The sequence below is a fragment of the Myotis lucifugus genome, unplaced genomic scaffold (genome assembly GCF_000147115.1).
Source record: "Myotis lucifugus unplaced genomic scaffold, Myoluc2.0 scaffold_60, whole genome shotgun sequence".
Classification (NCBI taxonomy): domain Eukaryota; kingdom Metazoa; phylum Chordata; class Mammalia; order Chiroptera; family Vespertilionidae; genus Myotis; species Myotis lucifugus.
In genome coordinates, this window is record NW_005871108.1 from 4,617,979 (window position 1) to 4,640,621 (window position 22,643).

At 38.8% G+C, this 22,643-nt stretch overlaps 1 protein-coding gene across 8 annotated transcripts in view; it reads right to left on the reverse strand.

Moving 5' to 3' along the window:
• NCOA6 (nuclear receptor coactivator 6) overlaps nt 1–20,260 on the reverse strand; it is a 72,140-nt gene extending 51,880 nt beyond the window's left edge. For 6 of the 8 annotated variants that reach the window (XM_023754407.1, XM_023754406.1, XM_023754410.1 and 3 more), the window contains exons 1-3: nt 16,411–16,514; nt 10,422–10,703; nt 6,366–6,521 (exon numbers count right to left, since the gene is read on the reverse strand). In XM_023754407.1, coding sequence (XP_023610175.1) covers nt 6,366–6,521; nt 10,422–10,656 — 391 coding nt within the window. In that variant the 5' untranslated portion in view covers nt 10,657–10,703; nt 16,411–16,514. Of the gene's footprint in view, nt 1–6,365; nt 6,522–10,421; nt 10,704–16,410; nt 16,531–20,242 lie in introns of those variants that run through there. The other 2 variants (XR_002829468.1, XM_023754403.1) reach the window with 2 other exon arrangements.
• Between the last annotated feature and the right edge of the window lie 2,383 nt (nt 20,261–22,643).

Genomic DNA, 22,643 nt, shown 5'->3' on the forward strand with positions numbered 1-22,643 from the left:
CTATATTACCAAGCCATGGTTCTCAAAACTGCCTGGTACTGGCACAAGAACAGACATATAGACCAATGGAACAGAACAGAGAACCCAGAAATCAACCCAAGCCATTACGCTCAATTAATATTTGACAAAGGAGGCAAGAGCATACAATGGAGTCAAGACAGTCTCTTCAATAAATGGCGCTGAGAAATTTGGTCAGATACATGCAAAAAAATGAAACTAGATCACCAATTTACACCATACACAAAAACAAACTCAAAATGGATAAAGGACTTAAATGTAAGATGGGAAACCATAAAAATCCTACAAGACTCCACAGGCAGCAAAATAGCAGACATGTGTCGTAGCAATATATTTACAGACACAGCTCCTAGGGCAATGGAGACTAAGGAGAAAATAAACAAATGGGACTACATCAAAATAAAAAGCTTCTGCACAGCAAAAGAAACCATCAACAAAACAGCAAGAAAGCCCACTGCATGGGAGAACATATTTGCCAATGATATTTCAGATAAGGGTTTAATCTCCAAAATTTACAGAGAACTCATACAACTTAACAAAAGGAAAATAAATGATCCAATCAAAAAATGGGCAAAGGATCTAAATAGACACTTTTCGAAAGAGGCCATACAGAAGGCCCAGAGACATATGAAAACATGCTCAAAGTCACTAATCATCCGAGAGATGCAAATCAAAACAATGAGATACCATCTCACACCTGTCAGAATGGCTATTATCAACAAATCAACAAACTACAAGTGCTGGATATGGAGAAAAAGGAACCCTCGTGCACTGCTGGTGGGAATGCAGACTGGTGCAGCCACTGTGGAAGACAGTATGGAGTTTCCTCAAAAAGTTAAAAATGGAACTCCCATTTGACCCAGTAATCCCACTTCTAGGACTATATCCCAAAAAACCAGAAAAACCAATCAGAAGGGATATATGCACCCCTATGTTCATAGCAGCACAATTTACAATAGCTAAGATTTGGAAACAGTCTAAGTGCCCACCAGCAGATGAGTGGATTAAAAAACTGTGGTACATCTACACAATGGAATACTATGCCACTATAAAAAAGAAGGAACTTTTACCATTTGCAACAGCATGGATGGAACTGGAGAGCATTATGCTAAGCGAAATAAGCCAGTCAATGAAAGAAAAATACATGATCTCACTCATATGTGGGATATAATGATCAACATAATTTGATGAACAAGAATAGATCCAGAGACAAATAGGAGGAGCAGGAGGGGGGGTTTAGAGAGCAACCAAAGGACTTGTATGCATGCATATTAGCATAACCAATGGACACAGACACTGGGGTGGTGGGGGCTTGCCCAGGGTGGGAATGGCTGGGGGAGGGGGTCAATTGGGGAAAAAGGAGACATATGTAAAACTTTAGACAATAAAAAAAAGGAGGAAGCTAATGGAAAAAAAAAGGAAGCTAATGAGAGCACAACAGTTTCCTCTGTCTCGTCACTGATGTATGTTAGTTTTCTGTTTTAACCAGGCAGGTTGGTTAGTCACAGGGAACAAACATCCTACCAATAAGAGACCAATCACCAGCCCAGCCAGTGTGGCTCAGGGGTTGAGCGTCAACCTATGAACCAGGAGGTCATGGTTTGATTCCCAGTCAGGGCACATGCCCAGGTTGTGGGCTCGATCCCCATTAGGGAGCGTGCAGGAGGCAGCTGATCCATGATTCTCTCTCATAATGGATGTTTCTCTCTCTCCCTCTTCCTTCCTCTCTCTGAAATCAATAAAAATATTAAAGAGAGAGAGAGAGAGAGAGAGAGACCAATAACCAGGGCTACAAAGATGCTCTTAGTTGCCTTTGGGAGTTAGGATTAAAAGAGAGAAATATAGATCCTGAGGGTTTCCAATAAAGGGAAAGAACTATTAATATACCAATCCTGCTAGGACATCCTACGCAGAATGAGTACTGTTTTTAAAATGGACATCAGATCATGTCATTTCTCTACTTAAAACTACTCCATTTCTTCTCACTGCTTTAGAAATGCAAGTCAAACTTCTTAATAGGGTCTACAATACCTCTATCTATCTAGCCCAGTGCTGCTCAACAGAAATATAATACAAGCAACACATGTAATTTAAAAATTTCTAGAAGCTGCAGTAAAAAGGTAAAAATAAACTGGTGAAGTTAACTGCAATATACTTACTTATTAACCCAATACATGTAACATATTATTATTTCAATATACAATTAATATAAAAATCATTAATGAGATACCTTACATTCTTTTTGGGGAGAGCTAAGTCTTCAAAATCTAGTATGAATTTTACACTTAAAGCACATTTCCAGTGCTCAATATCCACATATGGCTTGTGGCTACTATAATGGACAGCCCAGATGTGGCCCTTGCCTATGTCTCTAACCTTGAAAACTTACACTATTTTCTCCTTCAATAAAATAAATTCAGCTTTTGTGGCCTTTTTTTTTAGTTTCTTGGGTACACAAACCTGCTTCTCACCTCAAGGTCTTCGAGAATGCTGTTCCCGCTGCCTAGGTCTCCTGCACGATTCTCACGTTAAGTCAATGCCTCAATTTTCACATAATCTTAAGTGTCACAGGCCAGAAAGGCCTCCTCTAATCATCTTATCCAATGTTATGTCACCTTATCAGAACATCCTGTTATTTCTTCAGAGCACATCCCATGTAAATACTTATTTACTTGCTTTCTTGCCTGTATCCCCATCACTATACAAAGGTAACCAATAGTCTGTCCTAGTTCCTTTATGTCTGTTGTCTCAGGATAGTTATTTTACTCTCAAAAAAAGGATAAGTCCATCCTAGTTATGCCCTTTATATACACAGAACAGTGCCTGGCACCTGGTAGATACTCATTAGCTATTTACTGAGTATATGATGAAGAGTCATCTTATCATAACCTTATAAAGAATTATAGGCATTTTTCTATATGATAAATGCATTCCTGGAAAATCTCACATTCTATAAAATCTCACACTGAAAATAACAGGTTTTAGTAGAAAAACATTGTTGGGGCAAACTCAAAACTCATGCAGCTCTGTAACCAGAGCTTTAATAAAAACAAAATTGGTAGAGACAACATGCCCCAAAATACTAGAGTGGAAATGCCTGGTGAAAGGTGCTAAGATAATGCAGATGCAGTGGTGCTCCGAGCCAGTGGGACTGCCATTAAGGCAGGCACAGGAGGAAATGAAACTTGTCACAAGCCGAGAGCCATGGAATGTTGGGGGGTGCACTTCTGGGGAATATACTTGAATGTAAGTTCTCATTTTTAATTTTCTTAAAATAAAGCTGAAAGGACTTCCACCTATGCAGCAGCTGAACTAAAGGCTCCCCCCAGCCCCATATGGATATTTATCCTTCTATTCACACTATTCTAGTTCCCCTGCCCAGGAACAATCCCATATGAATAAAGACAATTTCCACATTATACTGCTATTATTCCCCTAACTGCTAACTACATGTAACTATGCTAAGTTTTATTAAAAACAAACAACAAAAAACATGTGGAGCCCTAGCTGGTTTGGCTCAATGGATAGAGTGTCAGTTTGTGGGCTGAAGGGTCCCGGGTTTGATTCTGGTCAAGGGCACATGCCTGGGTTGCGGGCTTGATCCCCAGTAGGGGATGTGCAGGAGGCAGCCAATCAATGATTCTCTCTCATCATTGATGTTTCTATCGCTCTCTCCCTCTCTCTCCCTCTCCCTTCCTCTCTGAAATCAATAAAGACATATTAAAACACACACACACACACACACAAAACACCAACATGTAGAGAATACTACTGGCTCCCAAACTTGCCTGTTACAGATCAGCTATAGCCTATGAGCCAAATCTAGCCTGTTGCCTGTTTATTTAAATAAAGTGTTATTGGAACACAGCCATACTTATTCATTTACACATTGCCGATGGCTGTTTTTTTGCTACAACAGTTGAGTTGTTGTGACAAAGTCAACAAAATTTATTCTCTGGCCCTTTACAAAAAATATTTGCAGACTTCTGCTTTAAATCACCATGAATTTACAGAAGGGTCACAAAATGCCCTCAAAAAAGATGTCTCCCCAATTCCCTCGCCAAAACTCAAAAAAGGGAAGGTACAAGGAGTGTTCTTCACTGGAGAACAGACTGTTCGGGGAACAACCTGTCCCTCCACCCTTGCAGCAGACACTATGACAGTGGCTACACCTCCCCATACAACTTACAAAGGCATCAACTTACTACCAGTTTCACAAAAGCAACAGCTGCTGCCACCACTTTCACTCCTTCCTGAGTTCTAAGAGAATGTGGAGAGAGAAAGGAGATCCCCCAGGGATACACGTTACCTAAAAGTTAAAGACCTTCTTTCTGTAATATGTGAATTTAATAATATCTAGAAATGTTATCTATTTTACCTCTTTGCTGGTACCTACGTTTTAATTTCTGGCTATTAACAATAAAGGGGAGCCAGTATCTTACCCTTTTAAGAACTTGTAGGAAGTAGGTCTGATTAAAAGAAACTGGTGTTTCCTTTCTCCAGTGGAAAACACTACCAAAAAGGCCCTTTTAACTCAGGTAAATAGGTAACAGAGACCACAAAACATTTGGGGTTTTCACTTATGTGTTTCTTATAAAGAGTACATGTGCTTATGTGCTTATAAACAGTCAATATAGTGTAATTATATCCAATACTTGTTTCACTTCCACTCTTCCTAAAAATTCACTATATCCTATAGATTGCTGTGAATTGATTTTACTTTCCTGAATCCTTTTAGACAACCAAACATTTTTCAAAATAAACTAGTTATTGTTTAAGCCACTATTCCCTCGTTTATCAAATGATGTTGAACCCCATTTTTCTTTCTTTCTTTTAAAATGTTTTTATTGATGTTTGGAGAGAGAAAGGGAGAGGGAAGGAGACATCGATGTGAGAAACAATTGACCGGCTGCCTCCTGCACACCCCCTACTGGGGATCGAGCCCACAACCCAGGCACAAGCCCTGACCAGGAATCGAATTGTGACCTGGTTCATAGGTTGACACTCAACCAGTGAGCAACAACGGCTGGGCTCAGCTGCTGAGGTTTTGTGGAGCATTTAGGTTCTAAGCAAGCACAGGGTCAGGAAGGCTTGGCCTGCCAGTGGAAGGTAAGACTGAAAACGTTGGTTGCCACCTGCCTGCATCACATAAGAGGGAAGGAGATGGTTTTGGTTCACTGGGCACCCAAAGATAGAACCTCCTTTGTGCTCCCCCACACTTGGTACTTATACCTCTCACAGGTTTGTTTGCCTCACCAAGGTCATGAACTCCTTCTGATTTCATAAAAACAAGGACTATATTTTATTTAGCACTGTATTCTGAGTGCTGAAACAAAGTGTTGCCATTATATATGTGTTTCCCTTGCTTTCATTCAACATATATTTACCAAAGAACCTAAAACATGTACAGTCAAGCAGAGATCCAACGGTAAGCCAAACAAGACATGCTCCCTATCCTACTTAAGCTTGCAATCTATGGGGGAACAAAACAATCATCAAATAACTGCTCTAATGAAAGTGTGATCTGAGGGGGGAAATACAGGCTTTTGTGAGTATACATAACAAAAAACTATGACTGAGTCCAGGAGTTCAGAAAATACATCCTACAGAAGATGTAAGCTGATACTGGAAGGCTGAGTAGGTGTTTAAGGGAAAACGATAGGGAACAATATTCATTTGAGAAGCCATCAATGCCAGGGACCTGTGACAGGAGGAAGAAATGCATATTCAAGGAACCAAAAGCAAGCTGGAAAGGCTGGAACACAGCAAAGAGGAGAGTTGTACAAGATAAGGCTGGATGAAAAAGGTAGAGGTCAGACCATGCAAAGCCTGAGGTCATAATAAAGAGTCTAGTCTTTTGAACAACAGCAAGCCATAGCAGGGATTTAAGTTTAAGCTGTGTGTGTTTATGTAGTATATTTTCATTTTGAAAAGATCACTCTGGCGAAGTATTTGAAAAATGAATACTACTACAAAAGAATTGTTCAGGGTCTCTTAATCTCTGTTAGATAAGTAAAGATATAAAAACTAAGGCTTAGTTGGTAGAAGGAAGCAACTGAAATCAGATATTCTTCAAAAGACAAATCAGTTTCTGGTCAGAATGCCAGTAAAATCAAAGTATGATAGGCCAACAGCCAAAGTCAGCCACAGGAACAGAGTCTGAGGCTACAGATGCTGAAGCATCAGGACCCAACTAGAGACTCAATTCCTCTTTATCCTAAAGGGCTACAATGTGAAGCACAGGTTACGTAAGTTACTTGGCATTCTAAAACTGAAGAGAGGATTAAAGCAGCACAGGAAATCATGCTACATTCTGCTGCTGTTATGATTTGGGTCCAGACAGGCACCTTCAATCTGAACGGAGAGAATCCCCAGATCCCGAAGCTGCTGGTTGTTGCTCTGAGCCAGGATCCGTAGCCGCTCCGCTGCTTCTCGGGGGATGTTGAATGTCACACGCACACTATTCCAGGGCTCCACCTTCTGTACCTTTAGCTTGCTGGATTCTTGGTTGTGAAAGAAAGAGAATAATATTAGCAATCTTTTAGCAACTAGAAGACATGAAACAAACAACAACAAAAAGAAAAAAGAGCAGGCAAAGCACTAGCTTGGAGTAGCTAAGCAGCTTAGGTTTTGATGTTAGATAGACTTCAAACCTAATCCTAACTTTGCCACTTAGCACCAGGGTGCCCATGAACAAGTTATTTGATCTTTCTGAAAATTACCTTGCTCTTCTCTAAAATCATGAAAAAACTACTTAGAGATTGTGAGTGCTAAATGAGATAATATGTCCCAAAAATCTAGTACAGGACCTACTACACCATAGCTACTGAATAAATAGAAAGCAGTAAAATAGAGTAAGGAATATGAGAGAAGAAAGAGGTTAAGTTTAAATTAATAGAATAATATCTATTCTGGACTCAGATTAATGTATGTGAACTGAGAAACTGAGAACATTTAAGTCTCAAATTTCAAGTGAGATTCTATAAAAATTCAATTGGCAGATATGTCAACTGTTGAATATGTACAAAGGAATCTGCAGCTTATTTAAAGAAACAGTACTATAAAAGACACTAGTAAATTTACTTATAAAAAGGTTAAGCAAAAAAAGGAAGAAAAAAGGTTAAGCAATTTTACCTCTTCAAATAAAATATTTGAAATTTTAATACTCATATTTAAATATTCACTGAGCATCCCTGTGGAAGATAATTATAGAGACAGAGAGGAAACATATCTTATAATGTCCTATAAATGTTTCAGTTTAAAGAGGGCTTAAGTCTTGATTCTTTATGTCTTTGATTTTTAAATCTTTACCTACCTTAAACAAGAGTACAATTTCCACTGAAGCACATGAAACTGAGGGGGAAAACAACATAATTTTTTAAAAAATATATTTTATTGATTTTTACAGAGAGGAAGGGAGAGGGATAGAGAGTTAGAAACATCAATGAGAGAGAAACATTGATAAGAGAGAAACATCAATCAGTTGCCTCCTGCACACCCACTACTGGGGATGTGCCCGCAACCAAGGTACATGCCCTTGACTGGAATCAAACCTGTGACCCTTCAGTCCGTAGGCCGATGCTCTATCCACTGAGCCAAACTGGTCAGGGCAAACAACATAATTTGACAACCAAGCTTAGTTAAGATATGAAAACATTACATTTCAGCAAGTCTGAAAAATCAATGCAAACTTCAGCACATGTTTTTAAAAGAAAATATAAAAATTAACTAATTGAGGAGGTAATATTGTTTGTAATTATATTTTACAGATGGAAAAACAAATCCCAGGACCAGGTAGCAGACTAAAAACCTTTTTTTTTTCCAACAACGCCAGACAAAATAATTTTCCCTTTTGTTAAAACTCAGCTAAGTTAAATCTTTTGTATCCTCTATTCAGTTATACATTTTAATATTAAGAAAATGGTCTTGCTCTAGCTGGTTTGGCTCAGTGGATGGAGCGTCGACCTGCAGACCAAAGGATCCCAGGTTCAATTCCAGTCAAGGGCATGTATCTTGGTTGCAGGCTTCTCCCCGGCCTGGGCCCTGGTCAGGACTCATGCAGGAGGCAACCAATCGATGTGTTTCTCTCACATCGATGTTTCTCTCTGTCTTTTCCTCTCTCTCCCACTCTCCCTAAAAAAAAATCAATGGACAAAAATATCCTCGGGCGAGGACTAAAAAAAAAAAAAAGGAAAATGAACTTGTGGGCATATCTGTTCTCAAAATAAGAAATATCCACGGATAGGGGAAAGTGCCTACATGCTGCCTAAAGCCCCTGCCAACTCCAAAACCATTATATATTGAGAGTTAACTTACCCAGACATGAAATTCACTTGTTCTAATGTGGAAAAAAGAGATCACTTGCTAAGAGCAGTGAGATAATACAATCACAGAAATTTAGAAAGAATTAGGCAATATTTAGTTCAAGTCTATATTACAGGCAAGAAAACTGAAGCCCAGAAAGGCTAAGTGATTGGCCCAGGATCCTGTGGCTACCTGGCAGCATCAGAGATGGCATTAAAATCCTGCTCTGATTCTCAGGTCAATTTCCTTTTCATGACACTTATGCCTCCGAACAGCAAAAAGCAGGAAGCTTGGGATCCTGTTTCCACAGAGTACAGGTGCTACAGGGCTTCTTCCTAATCTGAAGAGTACTGGAATCTTGTATGTGGTCTAGACAAACATCAAATAGGCTATGACATTATCTACTTGTGATTTGGTTTTAAAAAAATCCTTGTTTATATATAGCTACATTTTATCAAAAGTTTTTAAAAGTTCCATCATATTTGAGAAGATACGATTTAAAACATATTTTTGCACCAAGTATATAATCTAATAACTGTATAGGTCAGGGTTTGGTAATTTATTTAAAAGCAATGAAAAAATTGACTCAGCAATTTAAAAATAAGGGGAAAAATGTGGGTAATTAAGAGCAATGAGCAAGTTCAGGCCTAGGTGGGCCCTTATAAAATGATATATTATGACTGTGATTATGGTGACAATGACGGTGATAACTGCAACTTTAACACATAAAAGTCTCTAATACTATGCTAAATAGTACATTAACTATAAAGAAATCTTACGCAACATACTAAAAAAGTACTTGAAAAAAAACACACAGCAGCTTCCCTCCTGACATCAAATCTCAAAAGAAAAAAATACCCATGCCTAAAAAAATCTAATGAGCACTTGATCAAATCAAGATTTGTGATAGAAAGATAAAACCTAGGCTTTGCACTAAGTCTGAAGGAATTACATAACTGTCCAACCAGGAAAGATGGAGAACACCTAAACTAAGATTTAAAAACACAATGTGTGGGGGGGGGGGGTCGATCGGGAAAAAAGGAGACATATGTGATACTTTAAACAATAAATAAGTAAATACCTACATACATACATACATACATAAAATAAAGTGCCAAATTGCCCAAAAACAAAAACACAAATGGCCACAAGACCAAGACAGGTAATCTAAATGTGTGAAGAGATCAGATGGAAATTGTGATGAGGTGAGGGGCTGCCTTTGGTGCTATTCAGCATCATCTGGGGCAGAGAAAGAGCGCAAAGCTATCAGATCTTTCCATTTTTACAGAAAAATCCAAAACATGGATTTTTATGTAAAATATTTAAAATTTTAAAGCATTGGCAATGAAATTCAAACATTAAAAAATTTAAAAAACAAAACAAAACAAAAAAATGAAAGTGGGCCATAAGATGCGGCTTATGGTTGGATTCAGTAGGCTGTTGGTTAGTATCCTCTGATCTAAAGTTTAAGAAAACAAATTTCAAGCATACTTTAAGTAGAACCATGGAGTAAAAGACTTAAAGATCCAGTCTAAACTCTTCATTTTATACACAAGGAAACTGAAGGCCAGAGAGTTAGAAACAATAAATATATTTGGGTTTTGAGACTTACTCCTATCCACTAGAGCAGGTTATTTACGTATTGCTATGTTAAGTTCAGTTCCTCCATGAACTTAAAAGAAACACAATAGCATTTCTTTAAAAAAAGGGAAAAAATCCTAAAATTCCAACTTTACAATTAAAATGAGTTTTTCAGCCCTGGCTGGTTTGGCTCAGTGGATAGAGCATCGGCCTGCGGACTTAAGGGTCCCAGGTTCAATTCCGGTCAGGGGCATGTACCTTGGTTGCGGGCACATCCCCAATAGTGGGTGTGCAGGAGGCAGCTGATGGATGTTTCTCTCTCATCGATGTTTCTAACTCTCTATCCCTCTCCCTTCCTCTCTGTAAAAAATCAATGGAATATATTTAAAATAAATAAATAAATAAAATAAAATAAAATGAGTCTTTCAAACCAGTACAGCAAAATTTTACATTGTAAAACTCAAGATAGTCACAAAAGGGCAAATACTTAGAAGGCAAAAGTAATTAAAGCAAATTACCCATGTGTAACAAATTGGGCACATTCTCCAATATTGTGTCCAATTTCCATTTGAAGTCTTTATCATCTATATTTCCTTTGAAGGCCACAAAGATTGTGGAATCCTCCAAAATACTATCACTTTTTGTGTCATCATCTTCTAGTCCAGAGTCAAAATCCATCTCTGAGTCTTCCATTGTTGATGAACACAAGGAAGTATAGATGTCTTCTAAGTTTGGAAGGTCATCCAAAACCATGGTGAATATTATTCCAGAAGCAAGTGCCAAGTGGACAAAAAGAAAACCTTTGAAAAGAGAATAGAGAAAAAGCATGGCAATGCATAATTATATAATCAACAATGTAGAATCCATAGTTCTTTTTATTTTGTATTTATGTCCATTATGTTATACTAGAGGCCTGGTGCACAAAACTTGTGCACGGGGGAGGGGGCGGGGAGGGGCCCTCAGCCCAGCCTGAGCCCTCTCGCAGTCTGGGACCCTTTGGGGGATGTCCACCTGCCGGGTTAGGCCCGCTCCCCAGGGTGATCAGACCTAAGCTGGCAGTCAGACATCCCCCTGGCAGCCCGGGAGCTCTCAGAGGATGTCCGACTGACTGACGGCTTAGGCCAGTCAGATATCCTTAGCGCTGCTGAGGAGGCGGGAGAGGCTCCTGCCACCGCTGCTGTGTTCGCAGCCATCAGCCCAGCTTGTGGCTGAGCAGAGCTCCCCCTGTGGGAGCACACTGACCACCAGGGGGCAGCTCCTGCGTTGAGCATCTGCCCCCTGGTGGTCAGTGCACGTCATAGTGACTGGTCGTTCCAGGTAGTTCTGCGATTAGGGTCAATTTGCATATTACCTTATTATATAGGATGCTACCTCTTTGTAAGTCTAGAGTATGGGGAGGAGGGAACAAGAGATCATAAAAAAAATAAAACAGCCCTGGCCGGTTTGGCTCAGTGGATAGAGCGTCAGCCTGCAGACTCAAGGGTCCCAGGTTCGATTCTGGTCAAGGGCACGTACCGTGGTTGTGGGCACATCCCCAGTGGGGAGTGTGCAGGAGGGAGCTGATCGGTGTTTCTCTCTCATCGATGTTTCTAACTCTCTATCCCTCTCCCTTCCTCTCTGTATAAAATCATAAAATATATTTAAAAATAAATAAATAAATAAATAAATAAATAAATAAATAAAAATATAAATAAAACAACCCTAGCTGGTTTGGCTCAGTGAATAGAGCGTCGGCCTGTGGACCGGAGGGTCCAGGGTTCAATTTCGGTCAAGGGCACATGCGGGCTGGATCCCCAGTGGGGGGTGTGCAGGAGGCAGCCGATCAATGATTCTCATCATTGATGTTTCTAACTCTCCCTCTCCCTTCCTCTCTGAAGTCAATAAAAATATTTTTAAAAATAAAAAAGAAAATAAAACAAGTATTTTTTGAGAATTTATATAAACCTTTGGGTGACCCCACAACACAAGGAGCTCCCCAAGACTTGCCTTACTCCTGTCCTGACAAGTTTCCAAGAAGCCAGTTTCTAAAGCCCTCCTCTTTAGCTCAGTGGATAGAGCGCTGGCCTGTGAACCAAAGGGTCCCAGGTTCCATTCCCCGTCAAGGGCACATACCTTGGTTGCAGGCTCCTCCCCATACCGGACCCTAATTGGGGCACATGCAGGAGGCAACCGATAACCAATCGATGTGTTTCTCTCACATCAATACTTCTCTCTGTCTTTCCCTCTCTTTTCCACTCTCTCTAAAAATCAATGGAAAAATATTCTTAGGTGAGGATTAAAAAAAAACAAATTCTTATATAAACTATAATTACAACTATGTTTTCTTTTTTAAGATGGATAAGAAAAAAGGACTGAAAATCAATACACTAAAATGCATAATTGTGCTAGGCTAAATATTATAGCTAAATATGCTGTAATATGGTTATATTACTTGAATAAATGGGGAAATGTATTAACCGTTGTTCTCTGAAATAATCAATAAACTTCAAGAGCAAATGCTTTTCAAAAATGAATCTAAGCAATCTTATGGGGGAGGAGGGGAAGTCCTATGTTATAAGTAAATATGGGGGGAAATTTTGACATTTGATCAAAGCATCTTATAGTCTGGTATTATAATTATCAATAAGGAATAGTGAGATTGAGTGGTTAAGAAACAACAGCATTCAGAAAATCCTTTAGAAATACCACTGCCCTGCCCAAACCGGTTTGCCTCAGTGGATGGAGCGTCAGCCTGCGGACTGAAGGGTCCCAGGTTCGATTCCAGTCAAGGGCATGTACCTTGGTTGTGGGCACATCCCCAGTAGGGGGTGTGCAGGAGGCAGCTGATCGAAGTTTCTAACTCTCTATTCCTCTCCCTTCCTCTCTGTAAAAAAATCAATAAAATACATTAAAAAAAAAAAAAAGAAATACCACTGCCCTTAGTCAACTGCCATCTGCATTTTACAGAGTTTAAAGAACTTTACTAATAAAGATAAATAAACAAAGCTTAAAAAAGATTTTTAGGGCTTAAAAGCTGCTGCTCAGCAAGAAAAAGTGATTGCTTAAACTGCATGAAAAATGGTAGCTATTTAGCAGCTGTTCCAAAGTTGAAACAACTGTAAGAAGAGAATTTAAAATTTAAGAAACATTTTCCAAAAGAACCTTTAATTGGAAAGAAGGAAACCAACTGAAAAACCTGGACTTTGACAGTCTTCTAAGGAGGCCATTGGTCATGGTATAAGGCTGTGTATCAAGATTTGAAAAGCTCTCTACTGGCAGATACACAAGTCAGCTAATTTAAATTCAGGAATTACCAGTTTAACAACACCTATGGGCACTACACAAGTGCTTAGAAAACAAGAAACTGAAAGGCAGGCTATGAAAAAAATGGTTGACCTTCCTTCCAGAAAACTTTTTAAAGTAACTTCTTTTAGATAACTTCATTGAGAAGATTCCACTTAAAATCTATTAATAAGGATTTCATATCAAAATAATGACTAATCTTTGAGTTTGAAATGCAGTTCAGCAACCCACTCTTAGAGAGAGAAAACAGACTATAGCTATCTCAAGAGACACATTTGGTCACTTATGGTCATCTATCAAAAGATAATATGTGCTATTTCTCTGGGTTTGCTAAGATTAAATAGCAGTTATCTTGCTCACCCACATAATAAATTTCTAGGTTACTTATTGATTTCAATTCTTACTGGAGCTCTTTAGAATTTTCATGAGGAATCTAAGAAAAAAATGTGATATTTAGGAGAAATTTTAAAAGTAAGCATATTATTTATGCTACATTTCCAAGGTAGAATAAAATAGATTTGTAAATGAAATCATTTCAGGGTACCTAAATAGCTCCAGTTAATGAAGGAAAGCTCTTTATTATAGAAGAATGCCAACTTAAATGTAAAATATATATATATAATTTTAAAAATATAATTTTGAAATTCCTAATAAAATAATTCAGGCAAGGATCATTAATAAAGATAAAATTTTATGTGAAAAACAGACACACAACTGGATAGCACATGATGTCAAAGTATCATCCCAGATTTGTTGCTTGTTAATGGGAAAAATAACTTTACAATGGAAGAACTGTCACTACCTGAACACAATGTTCAACCTTAGCATCATTAGCACAGAAACAACCAGAAATTATGTACAGTATGAAATGCACAGCATTACCTATCAAACAGTCTTGCCAAAAATGTTTAACCTGAATCTAGCAAGTTTTTTTAAAAAAAATATTTTTATTGATTTCAGAAAGCAAGGCAGAGAGAAAGAAACATCAATGATGAGAGAGAATCATTGATTGGCTGCCTCCTGCACGCCCCCTGCTGGGGATTGAGCCGGCAGCCTGGGCATGAGCCCTTGACTGAAATTGAACCCAGGACTCTTTAGTCTGCAGGTTGACTGAACCTAGCAAGTTTTTAACAGGAGACAAAGGAACAATTTAACACCATGAAAAAATAATTAGGCAAATCTAGAATATAGGATTTCTGTAGCACAATTGGCTTGCCCTCATAGTAAAAGGTAGATAAAACTATTCTACATTAAAAGAGATTTAAAAGACTTAAACATCAAATGGAGTGTATGGTCCTTTATTGAATCTTGGTTTGAAAAAAAGATGTAAAGCACATTTTTAGGGTAATTAGGAAATTATTACTAATTTTGTTAGGTGTGATAATAATGTTGCTGTGGTCACACAGGACAATGTTATCATTTCTTAAGAGATGCATACTGAAACATTTAGGGGTGAAATGTCATGCTATCTGTAATTTACTTTAAAATACATTAAGCAAATATGGCAAAACAAAATGTTAATATTGGTTAACAATAGGTCATGAGTATATAGGTATTATTTATACCATAATTTTATATATGATTAAAATTGCTCATAATAAAAAGTTTCTTAAAAAAACATATTTATATTATCCTATATAATAAAAGGCTATTATGTAAACTGTCCCCTCAACTGGGAGTTCGACAGGGATTTCAACTGGGAGTTTGACCAGGGGGCGGGGCTGGCCGGCCAACCACCTGTGGCCCCTCACCCTGGCTGGCCTGGTCTGATTCGTCGATTGGGGTGGGCCAGCCGGACCCCACCCATGCACGAATTCGTGCACTGGGCCTCTAGTATCCTATCTAATAAAGAGGAAATAGGCTAATTGACCCTCACGCTGTCACAACGATGGCAGTGCCCACAGCCAATAAGGAGGGAATATGCTAATTGACTGCCGTGCCCTCAAAGATGGCGATGCCCACAGCCACAAGATGGCCAGCAGGGGAGGGCAGTTGGGGGTGATCGGGCCAGCAGGGGAGGGCAGTTGGGAGCGATCAGGCCAGCAGGGAGCAGTTAGATGTCGATCAGGCTGGCAGGGGAGTGGTTAGGAGGTGATCGGGCTGGCAGGCAGAAGCGGTTAGGGGCAATCAGGCAGGCAGGCGAGCAGTTGGGAGCAGCAGTCCCGGATTGTGAGAGGGATGTCCCTGTGGGATCAGGCCTAAACCGGCAGTCGGACATCCCCGAGGGGTCCCAGATTGGAGAGGGTGCAGACTGGGCTGAGGGACACCCCCCCTCCCAGTGCACAAATTTCATGCATCAGGCCTCTAGTTATATTTAGCTATCTGCACCAGTCCTTTCTCTTCAGAATTTTTACCTGGTGCAAGTAGCTGAATAATCGGTAAAATATTGTCACAGGCTATTCAAATTATTTGACTTGGCTGCCATTTGAGCAAAAGACAAAAGACACTATTATCCACATCAGATTATCACAAACTCACATACCTATTGGAGTCAGGCAGGTAAAATAAATAAGAGAAGAACATTGGCTATTAAATGCATTTTCACATACTGTATGAATGGTTTGAGCAATGGGCAACTTGAATACCCATCTATGATGAGCACCTACAACTTTGCTCCAGCTTATTATTTTCCTATGGAGTGATGGGAAGAATTGTAAAGGCCCAGAAATAATACATATTTTGAATTTTAAGAAAAGACAAAAATCCATATATTTAGTGAAATCTCCAGATTTTCAAAGAGATTTACATTTTTGAAAATACTCTATGGGCCAAGTGAAACACACTGCAGCTGCATATGGCCCAGAAGCCATCAGTTTTCAATTTCTAATTAAGTCTGACAATCCAGGTATGACTCATGTGATTGACTAGTACAGCACTAGGCCTGAGTGAACTATGTGGGTTTGGTGTATTGCTGGAGGAAACCAGATATTTAAAATGCATTTAAGTGTTATGATGTACCTCTTGGGAGGTCTGTGGACTCCTCAAGAAAAAAGAGATTAAGCAATCTCTTAATCCCAGAAGAACAGAAGGTTCAAATTTAGTGAATTTTGGTTTCTTTAAATATGCTTAAGTCTCCCATATCTGGTTGAAGGACTATCTTAACCTTTGACAAAACACTAGATGGTGAAGGAAACAGTTTTTTACTTGCTATGTAACGGTACAGCCATTCCATTGCTTGGAATTAAGCCAAGCCATATCCACTCTCTTACATAAGGTTTCACTCACCAAAATATCTTTTTTAATTTTTATCATTTATCCAGGTCATCCTCTACATCCAAACAAGCTGGCATTTTTAGGGACTATATTTCAAGGTAGTCCAAATAAAAATTCTAAAAAAAAAAGAAAAAGAAAGTTACAATATTATATAGAAATTACACAGGTAACCTATTTTTGCAACAGAAGTTAATGTAAATATCACAAGTTATCAAGTCAACTTAGATATCTCCAAACAATATTAAAATAGGGTTTTCTTTAAGCATCTTTTTTTCTGAGATCTTAAACCATTCATCAACAAGCATTCAGAGTATAGAAGCAAACTAAGGGACATATACCAGTTTCACTTAATAATAATCATGAAACTGGGACCCTAAGCATTAGAGTCCTTCCTATACCCTCATTTTTAAACCTGTTAAATTAAAATAAATTAACATCATGCTGCACTGTTTGCAGATACTTGGTGCCAAAACCAAAATATTCTGTATACACACTAAATAAAAGACATACCTGTTCTAGTCCTGGCCAGTGTGCTCAATGGTTAGAGCATAAGCCCTGCGCACCAAAGGGTCACAGGTTCGATTCCTGGTCAAGGGCACATACCTGGGTTGCAGGTTCAATCCCTGCCCCAGTGGGGGTGCATGCAGGAAGCAATCAATTGATGTGTCTCACTAACATTGATATTTCTCTTTTCCTCTCTCTCTCCCTCCCTACCTCCCTTCCATTCTCTCTGAAAAAAAAAAAAAAAATCAATGGGAAAAATATCCTTGGGTGAGGATTAACAAAAAACAAAACAAAACACACACAAAAACCAGCCCCTCCTCCTGGCACTCCAGGTTATTAAAGTGAATCAAATTAAAAAACAAACAAACAAAAAACAATGCACTTCTAATAGAATTTCAAAACTCATTTTTAAACTTCATAAAGTATAGATTTCGTTTTTTCCGACTTTATAATATCTATAATATCTACATATTTTACTCTTCGTTAAATTTTCAGTTTAAGTTCTAAAGTATTCTTTATTATACACACAGAAATTATGTATAAAAAGTGCATAATTTTTTTCTGGCATGCCTCAGAAAAAATTTCCTACTTAATAAAACAATATCTATTTACAATATCTTTAACTTTGCTATTATGGTTTTACATTACTGCCAAATACTGATTTTATAATTTCAAAATTTTAGATGAATATATATATATACTGTGTATTAATAAATTACTAGAGAAAAAATGACCCCTTAATTATTTTTTAATTCAAGAAAATGCCATTTTTAAGTCTTCATGGAACATTAATAAAAATTAAGCTTCAAGAAAGCCATAGAGAAAATTTCAATAAATCCAAAGAGTATCAATAGGATAAAACTGATGACCAGCACTAAAATTATAAATTTAAAATGAAATAAAAAACAAAGGCCTTTCTACCTTAAAATAATAACAAAACCTTAACTTGGGTTAAAAAATAAATGAAAATTGCAAAATTTCTAGAAAACAATAAGGAAAATATTACATATTAGAACCTAAAGAATACAATCAAATCAGCAAAGAAGACTATTCAGTCACAAATACCTTTATCAAAATAAAATGAAAAATAAGTTAATTAAATATCCACTCAAAAAGTTAGGGGGAAAACTAATAATGTAAACTGAAAGAAAGCAAAATAAAGGAATTAATACAGGTGAAAGCAAAAATTAATGAGAAAGTAGAAAAACATTAGCAGAACTAATAAATTAATCTAAAAATTGGTACATTGGGGAAAAAATCAGTAACACAGTTAAACCACTAATTAATCTAGTGAGTGGGGAGAAAACCCTAATATATAAAATAAGAAATAAGAGCCCTAGCCAGTTTGGCTCAGTAGATAGAGCGTCAGCCTGTGGAATGAAGGGTCCCAGGTTCGATTCCGGCCAAAGGCACATGCCCGGGTTGCGGGCTTGATCCCTTTGTGGGGCGTGCAGGAGGCAGCCAATCAATGATTCTCTCTCATCATTGATGTTTCTATCTCTCCCTCTCCCTTCCTCTGTGACATCAATAAAAATATATTAAAAAAAAAAATAAGAGAGCCACAGACACAAAGAAAATTAAAAAGACCAAAGAGACTATTTTACTCAGGCTTCTGCTCACATCTGTCTATGTCAACAATTTTCAATGGGTGTGCCACAAGAATTTTTAAAACATGCAAAACCTGACTACTTAGTCAGGGGCAATGACCTCTTTTCCCTTAGATCAGTGGTTCTCAACCTTCCTAATGCCGCGACCCTTTAATACAGTTCCTCATGTTGTGGTGACCCCCAACCATAAAATTATTTTCGTTGCTACTTCATAACTGTAATTTTGCTGCTGTTATGAATTGTAATGTAAATATCTGATATACAGGATGTATTTTCATTGTTACAAATTGAACATAATTAAAGCATAGTGATTAATCACAAAAACAATATCTAATTATATATGTTTTCCGATGGTCTTAGGCGACCCCTGTAAAAGGGTCGTTCGACCCCCAAAAGGTAGCGACCCACAGGTTGAGAACCACTGCCTTAGATTATCAAATAAAAAAAGTGACAACAGCCAACACAACAACAGCTGTCTGATGTAAATGAATAAAAAATTATCCATATATTTTTTGTCAGATCGGCAAAAAAATAATTTTTGGTGTGCTGCAGAATTTTAGTAATTAGTTAGTGTGCCATGAGATGAAAAGGTTGAAAATTGCTGGTTTATGTAAATATGATAATGCCCCCAAAAGTGCCATGCACAGAATTAATGGAAACACTATTAACCCAGTAGAGAACAGATTAAGTCTAATGATTTGAAACTGTTTCACAGTATACAAAAAGAAAGAAAACTTTCCAATTTTCTTATGAAGCAAATATAGAATGAGCTTCAAAAGCTGAAACAAACTGCAGGCAGAAAGCTACAGATCAATCTCTCCTATACTGCTCAATCTCTCTCACACTGAGGCAAGATTTCTAAGTCAAATTTTAAATAGAATACAAGAGGAGTCAGACAGACTCTTCAATAAATGGCGTTGGGAAAATTGGACAGATACATGCAAAAAAATTAAACTAGACCACCAACTTACACCATACACAAAAATAAACTCAAAATGGGTAAAGGACTTAAACATAAGACGGGAATCCATAAAAATCTTAGAGCCCTGGCTGGCTTGGCTCAGTGGATAGAGTGTCGGCCTGTGGACTGAGGGGTCCCGGGTTCGATTCCGGCCAAGGGCACATGCCTGGGTTGCGGGCTCGATCCCCAGTGAGGGGTGTGCAGGAGGCAGCCAATCAATGATTCTCTCTCATCATGATGTTTCTATCTCTCTTTCCTTCTCCCTTCCTCTCTGAAATCAATAAAGAAATATTTAAAAAAAAAAATCTTAGAGAAATCCACAGGCAGCAAAATCTCAGACATATGCCAAAGCAATATCCTCACAATGGAAACTAAAGAGGAAATAAACAAATGGGACTACATCAAAATAAAAAGCTTCTGCACAGCAAAAGAAACCATCAACAAAACAAGAAAGCCCACTGCATGGGAGAACATATTTGCCAATGTTATCTCCGATAAGGGTTTAATCTCCAAAATTTACAGGGAACTCATACAACTTAACAAAAGGAAGATAAACAATCCAATCAAAAAAATGGGCAACGGACCGAAATAGATACTTTTCGAAAGAGGACATACAGAAGGCCAAGACATATGAAAACATGCTCAAAGTCACTAATCATCTGACAGATGCAAATCAAAACGACAATGAGGTACCATCTCACACCTTTCAGAATGGCTATCTTTCCTAATAATAGACAAACATGTAAATTAACCGTCCCTCCACTATGCTCACCAGCCAATCAGGAGAGTATGCAAATTAACCCAACAAAGATGGCGGTTAATTTGCATATGTAGGGGTGAAGCGGTGGAGCGAAGACTGAAGGCTCCGTCCGGAGCGAAGGCCGGGGTCCCGAGTGCTGGAGGAAAACCGGTGCCAGCAGCCAGGGGAAGGGAAGGCCTATTGCACGAATCTCTTTGTGCAACGGGCCTCTAGTCCTATATAATAAGAGAGGGATACGCTAATTAGCCCAGATATGCTAATTACTCACGACCAGCTATGCTAATTAGTCAGGACCAGTATGCAAATTGACCATCACTCTGGCACAAAAGAAGAGAGGGATATGCTAATTAGCCCAGATATGCTAATTAGTCATTACCAGTATGCAAATTGACCATCACTCCAACACACAAGATGGCTGCCCCCATGTGGCCACAAGATGGCCTGCAGGGGAGGGCAGTTAGGGGTGACCAGGCCAGCAGGGGAGGGCAGTTGGGGGCAACCAGGCCTGCAGGGGAGGGCAGTTGTGGGCAATCAGGCCTGCAGGGGAGGGCAGTTGGGGGCGATCGGGCTGGCAGGGGAGTGGTTAGGCGTGATCAGGCTGGCAGGCAGAAGCAGATAGGGGCAATCAGGCAGGCAGGCAGGCGAGCAGTTGGGAGCCAGCAGTCCTGGATTGTGAGAGAGATGTCTGACTGCCCGTTTAGGACCGATCCCACAGGGCAGTTGGACATCCATCGAGGGGTCCCAGATTGGAGAGGGTGCAAGCTGAGCTGAGGGACACCCCCCCCCCCAGTGCACGAATTTTGTGCACAGGGCCTCTAGTCCTTAACAAATCAACAAATGACAAGTGCTGGCGAGGATGCGGAGAAAAAGGTACCCTTGTGCTCTGCTGGTGGGAATGCAGACTGGTGCAGCTACTGTGGAGAACAGTATGGAATTTCCTCAAAAAGTTAAAAATGGAACTCCCATTTGACCCAGTGATCCCACTTCTAGGAATATATCCCAAGAAACTAGAAACACCAATCAGAAAGGATATATGCACCCCTATGTTCATAGCAGCACAATTTATAATAGCTAAGATTTGGAAACAGCCTAAATGCCCACCAGCAGATGAGTGGATTAAAAAACTGTGGTACATCTACACAATGGATTACTATGCTGCTATAAAAAGGAAGGAACGCCTACCATTTGCAACAGCATGGATGGACCTAGAGAGCATTATGCTAAGCGAAATAAGTTGGTTGGAGAAAGAAATATCACATGATCTCACTCATTTGTGGAATATAATGAACAACATAAACTGATGAACAAAAACAGATCCAGAGACAGAGAAGCATCAATCAGACTGTCAAACCTCAGAGGGAAGGGAGGGGAGGGTGGGGGTAAGGGGGAGAGATCAACCAAAGGACTTGTATGCATGCATATAAGCATAACCAATGGACACAGACACTAGGGGGGTGAGGGCATGATTGGGCGGGGTCAATGGGGGGTATAAGGACACATATGTAATACCTTAATCAATAAAGAAAATAAAAATAAATAAATAAAAAGAAAGAATACAAGAGTATATCAAAGAATAATAATGCACAATGATCAACTGAAGTTTCTTCTAGGAATGCACCAAAGGCTCAGTATTAGAAAACTAAGGGGAAAAGAATCATATGTTCATCATCACAGATACTAAAAGACATTTGACAAAATTCTTGATCAGAAGAGTAAAACCCACCCAATTGCATGGCTCAGTGGTTAAGCGTTGACCTATGAACCAGAAGGTCATGGTTCAATTCCCGCCCGGGCATGCAGGAGGCAGCAGATCAATGATTCTCTCTTATCATTGATGTTTCTCTCTCTCCCTTCCTCTCTGAAATCAATAAAAATATATTTTAAAAAAATATGTAGCAGCCCTGGCCAGTTTGGCTCAGTGGATACAGCATCGGCTTGCAGACTGAATGGTCCCAGGTTCGATTCCCGTCAAGGTTGGTTCCCGTTCGATTAGTTGCAGGCTCAATCCCTGTGAGGGTGGTAATCAATCAACGTATCTCTCTCACATTGATGTTTTTCTCTGTCTCTCCCCCTCCACTCTCACTAAAAATCAATGGGAAAAAAATAAATATAAAGCTACAAGAAGAAAATTTAAAAACACTAATGAAGGATCCAAATACAAACAAGATCTGAAAACAGGATGACACACCAAATTCTTGGACAAAAAGATTCATAAATATCAATTCTCCCTAGTTTATAATTTAACAATCCCAATAAAAATGCAAACTTCTTTTTTGAAATAAGCTGACTCCAAAATTCATATGGAAACAAGTCAGGCAAACTCTGAAAAATCAGAGTAATAAAGGGACTCCTCCTACTAGATATTAAAACATAAAGTCTTAAGAATTAAAATTGTGTGGTACTGGAATATAAA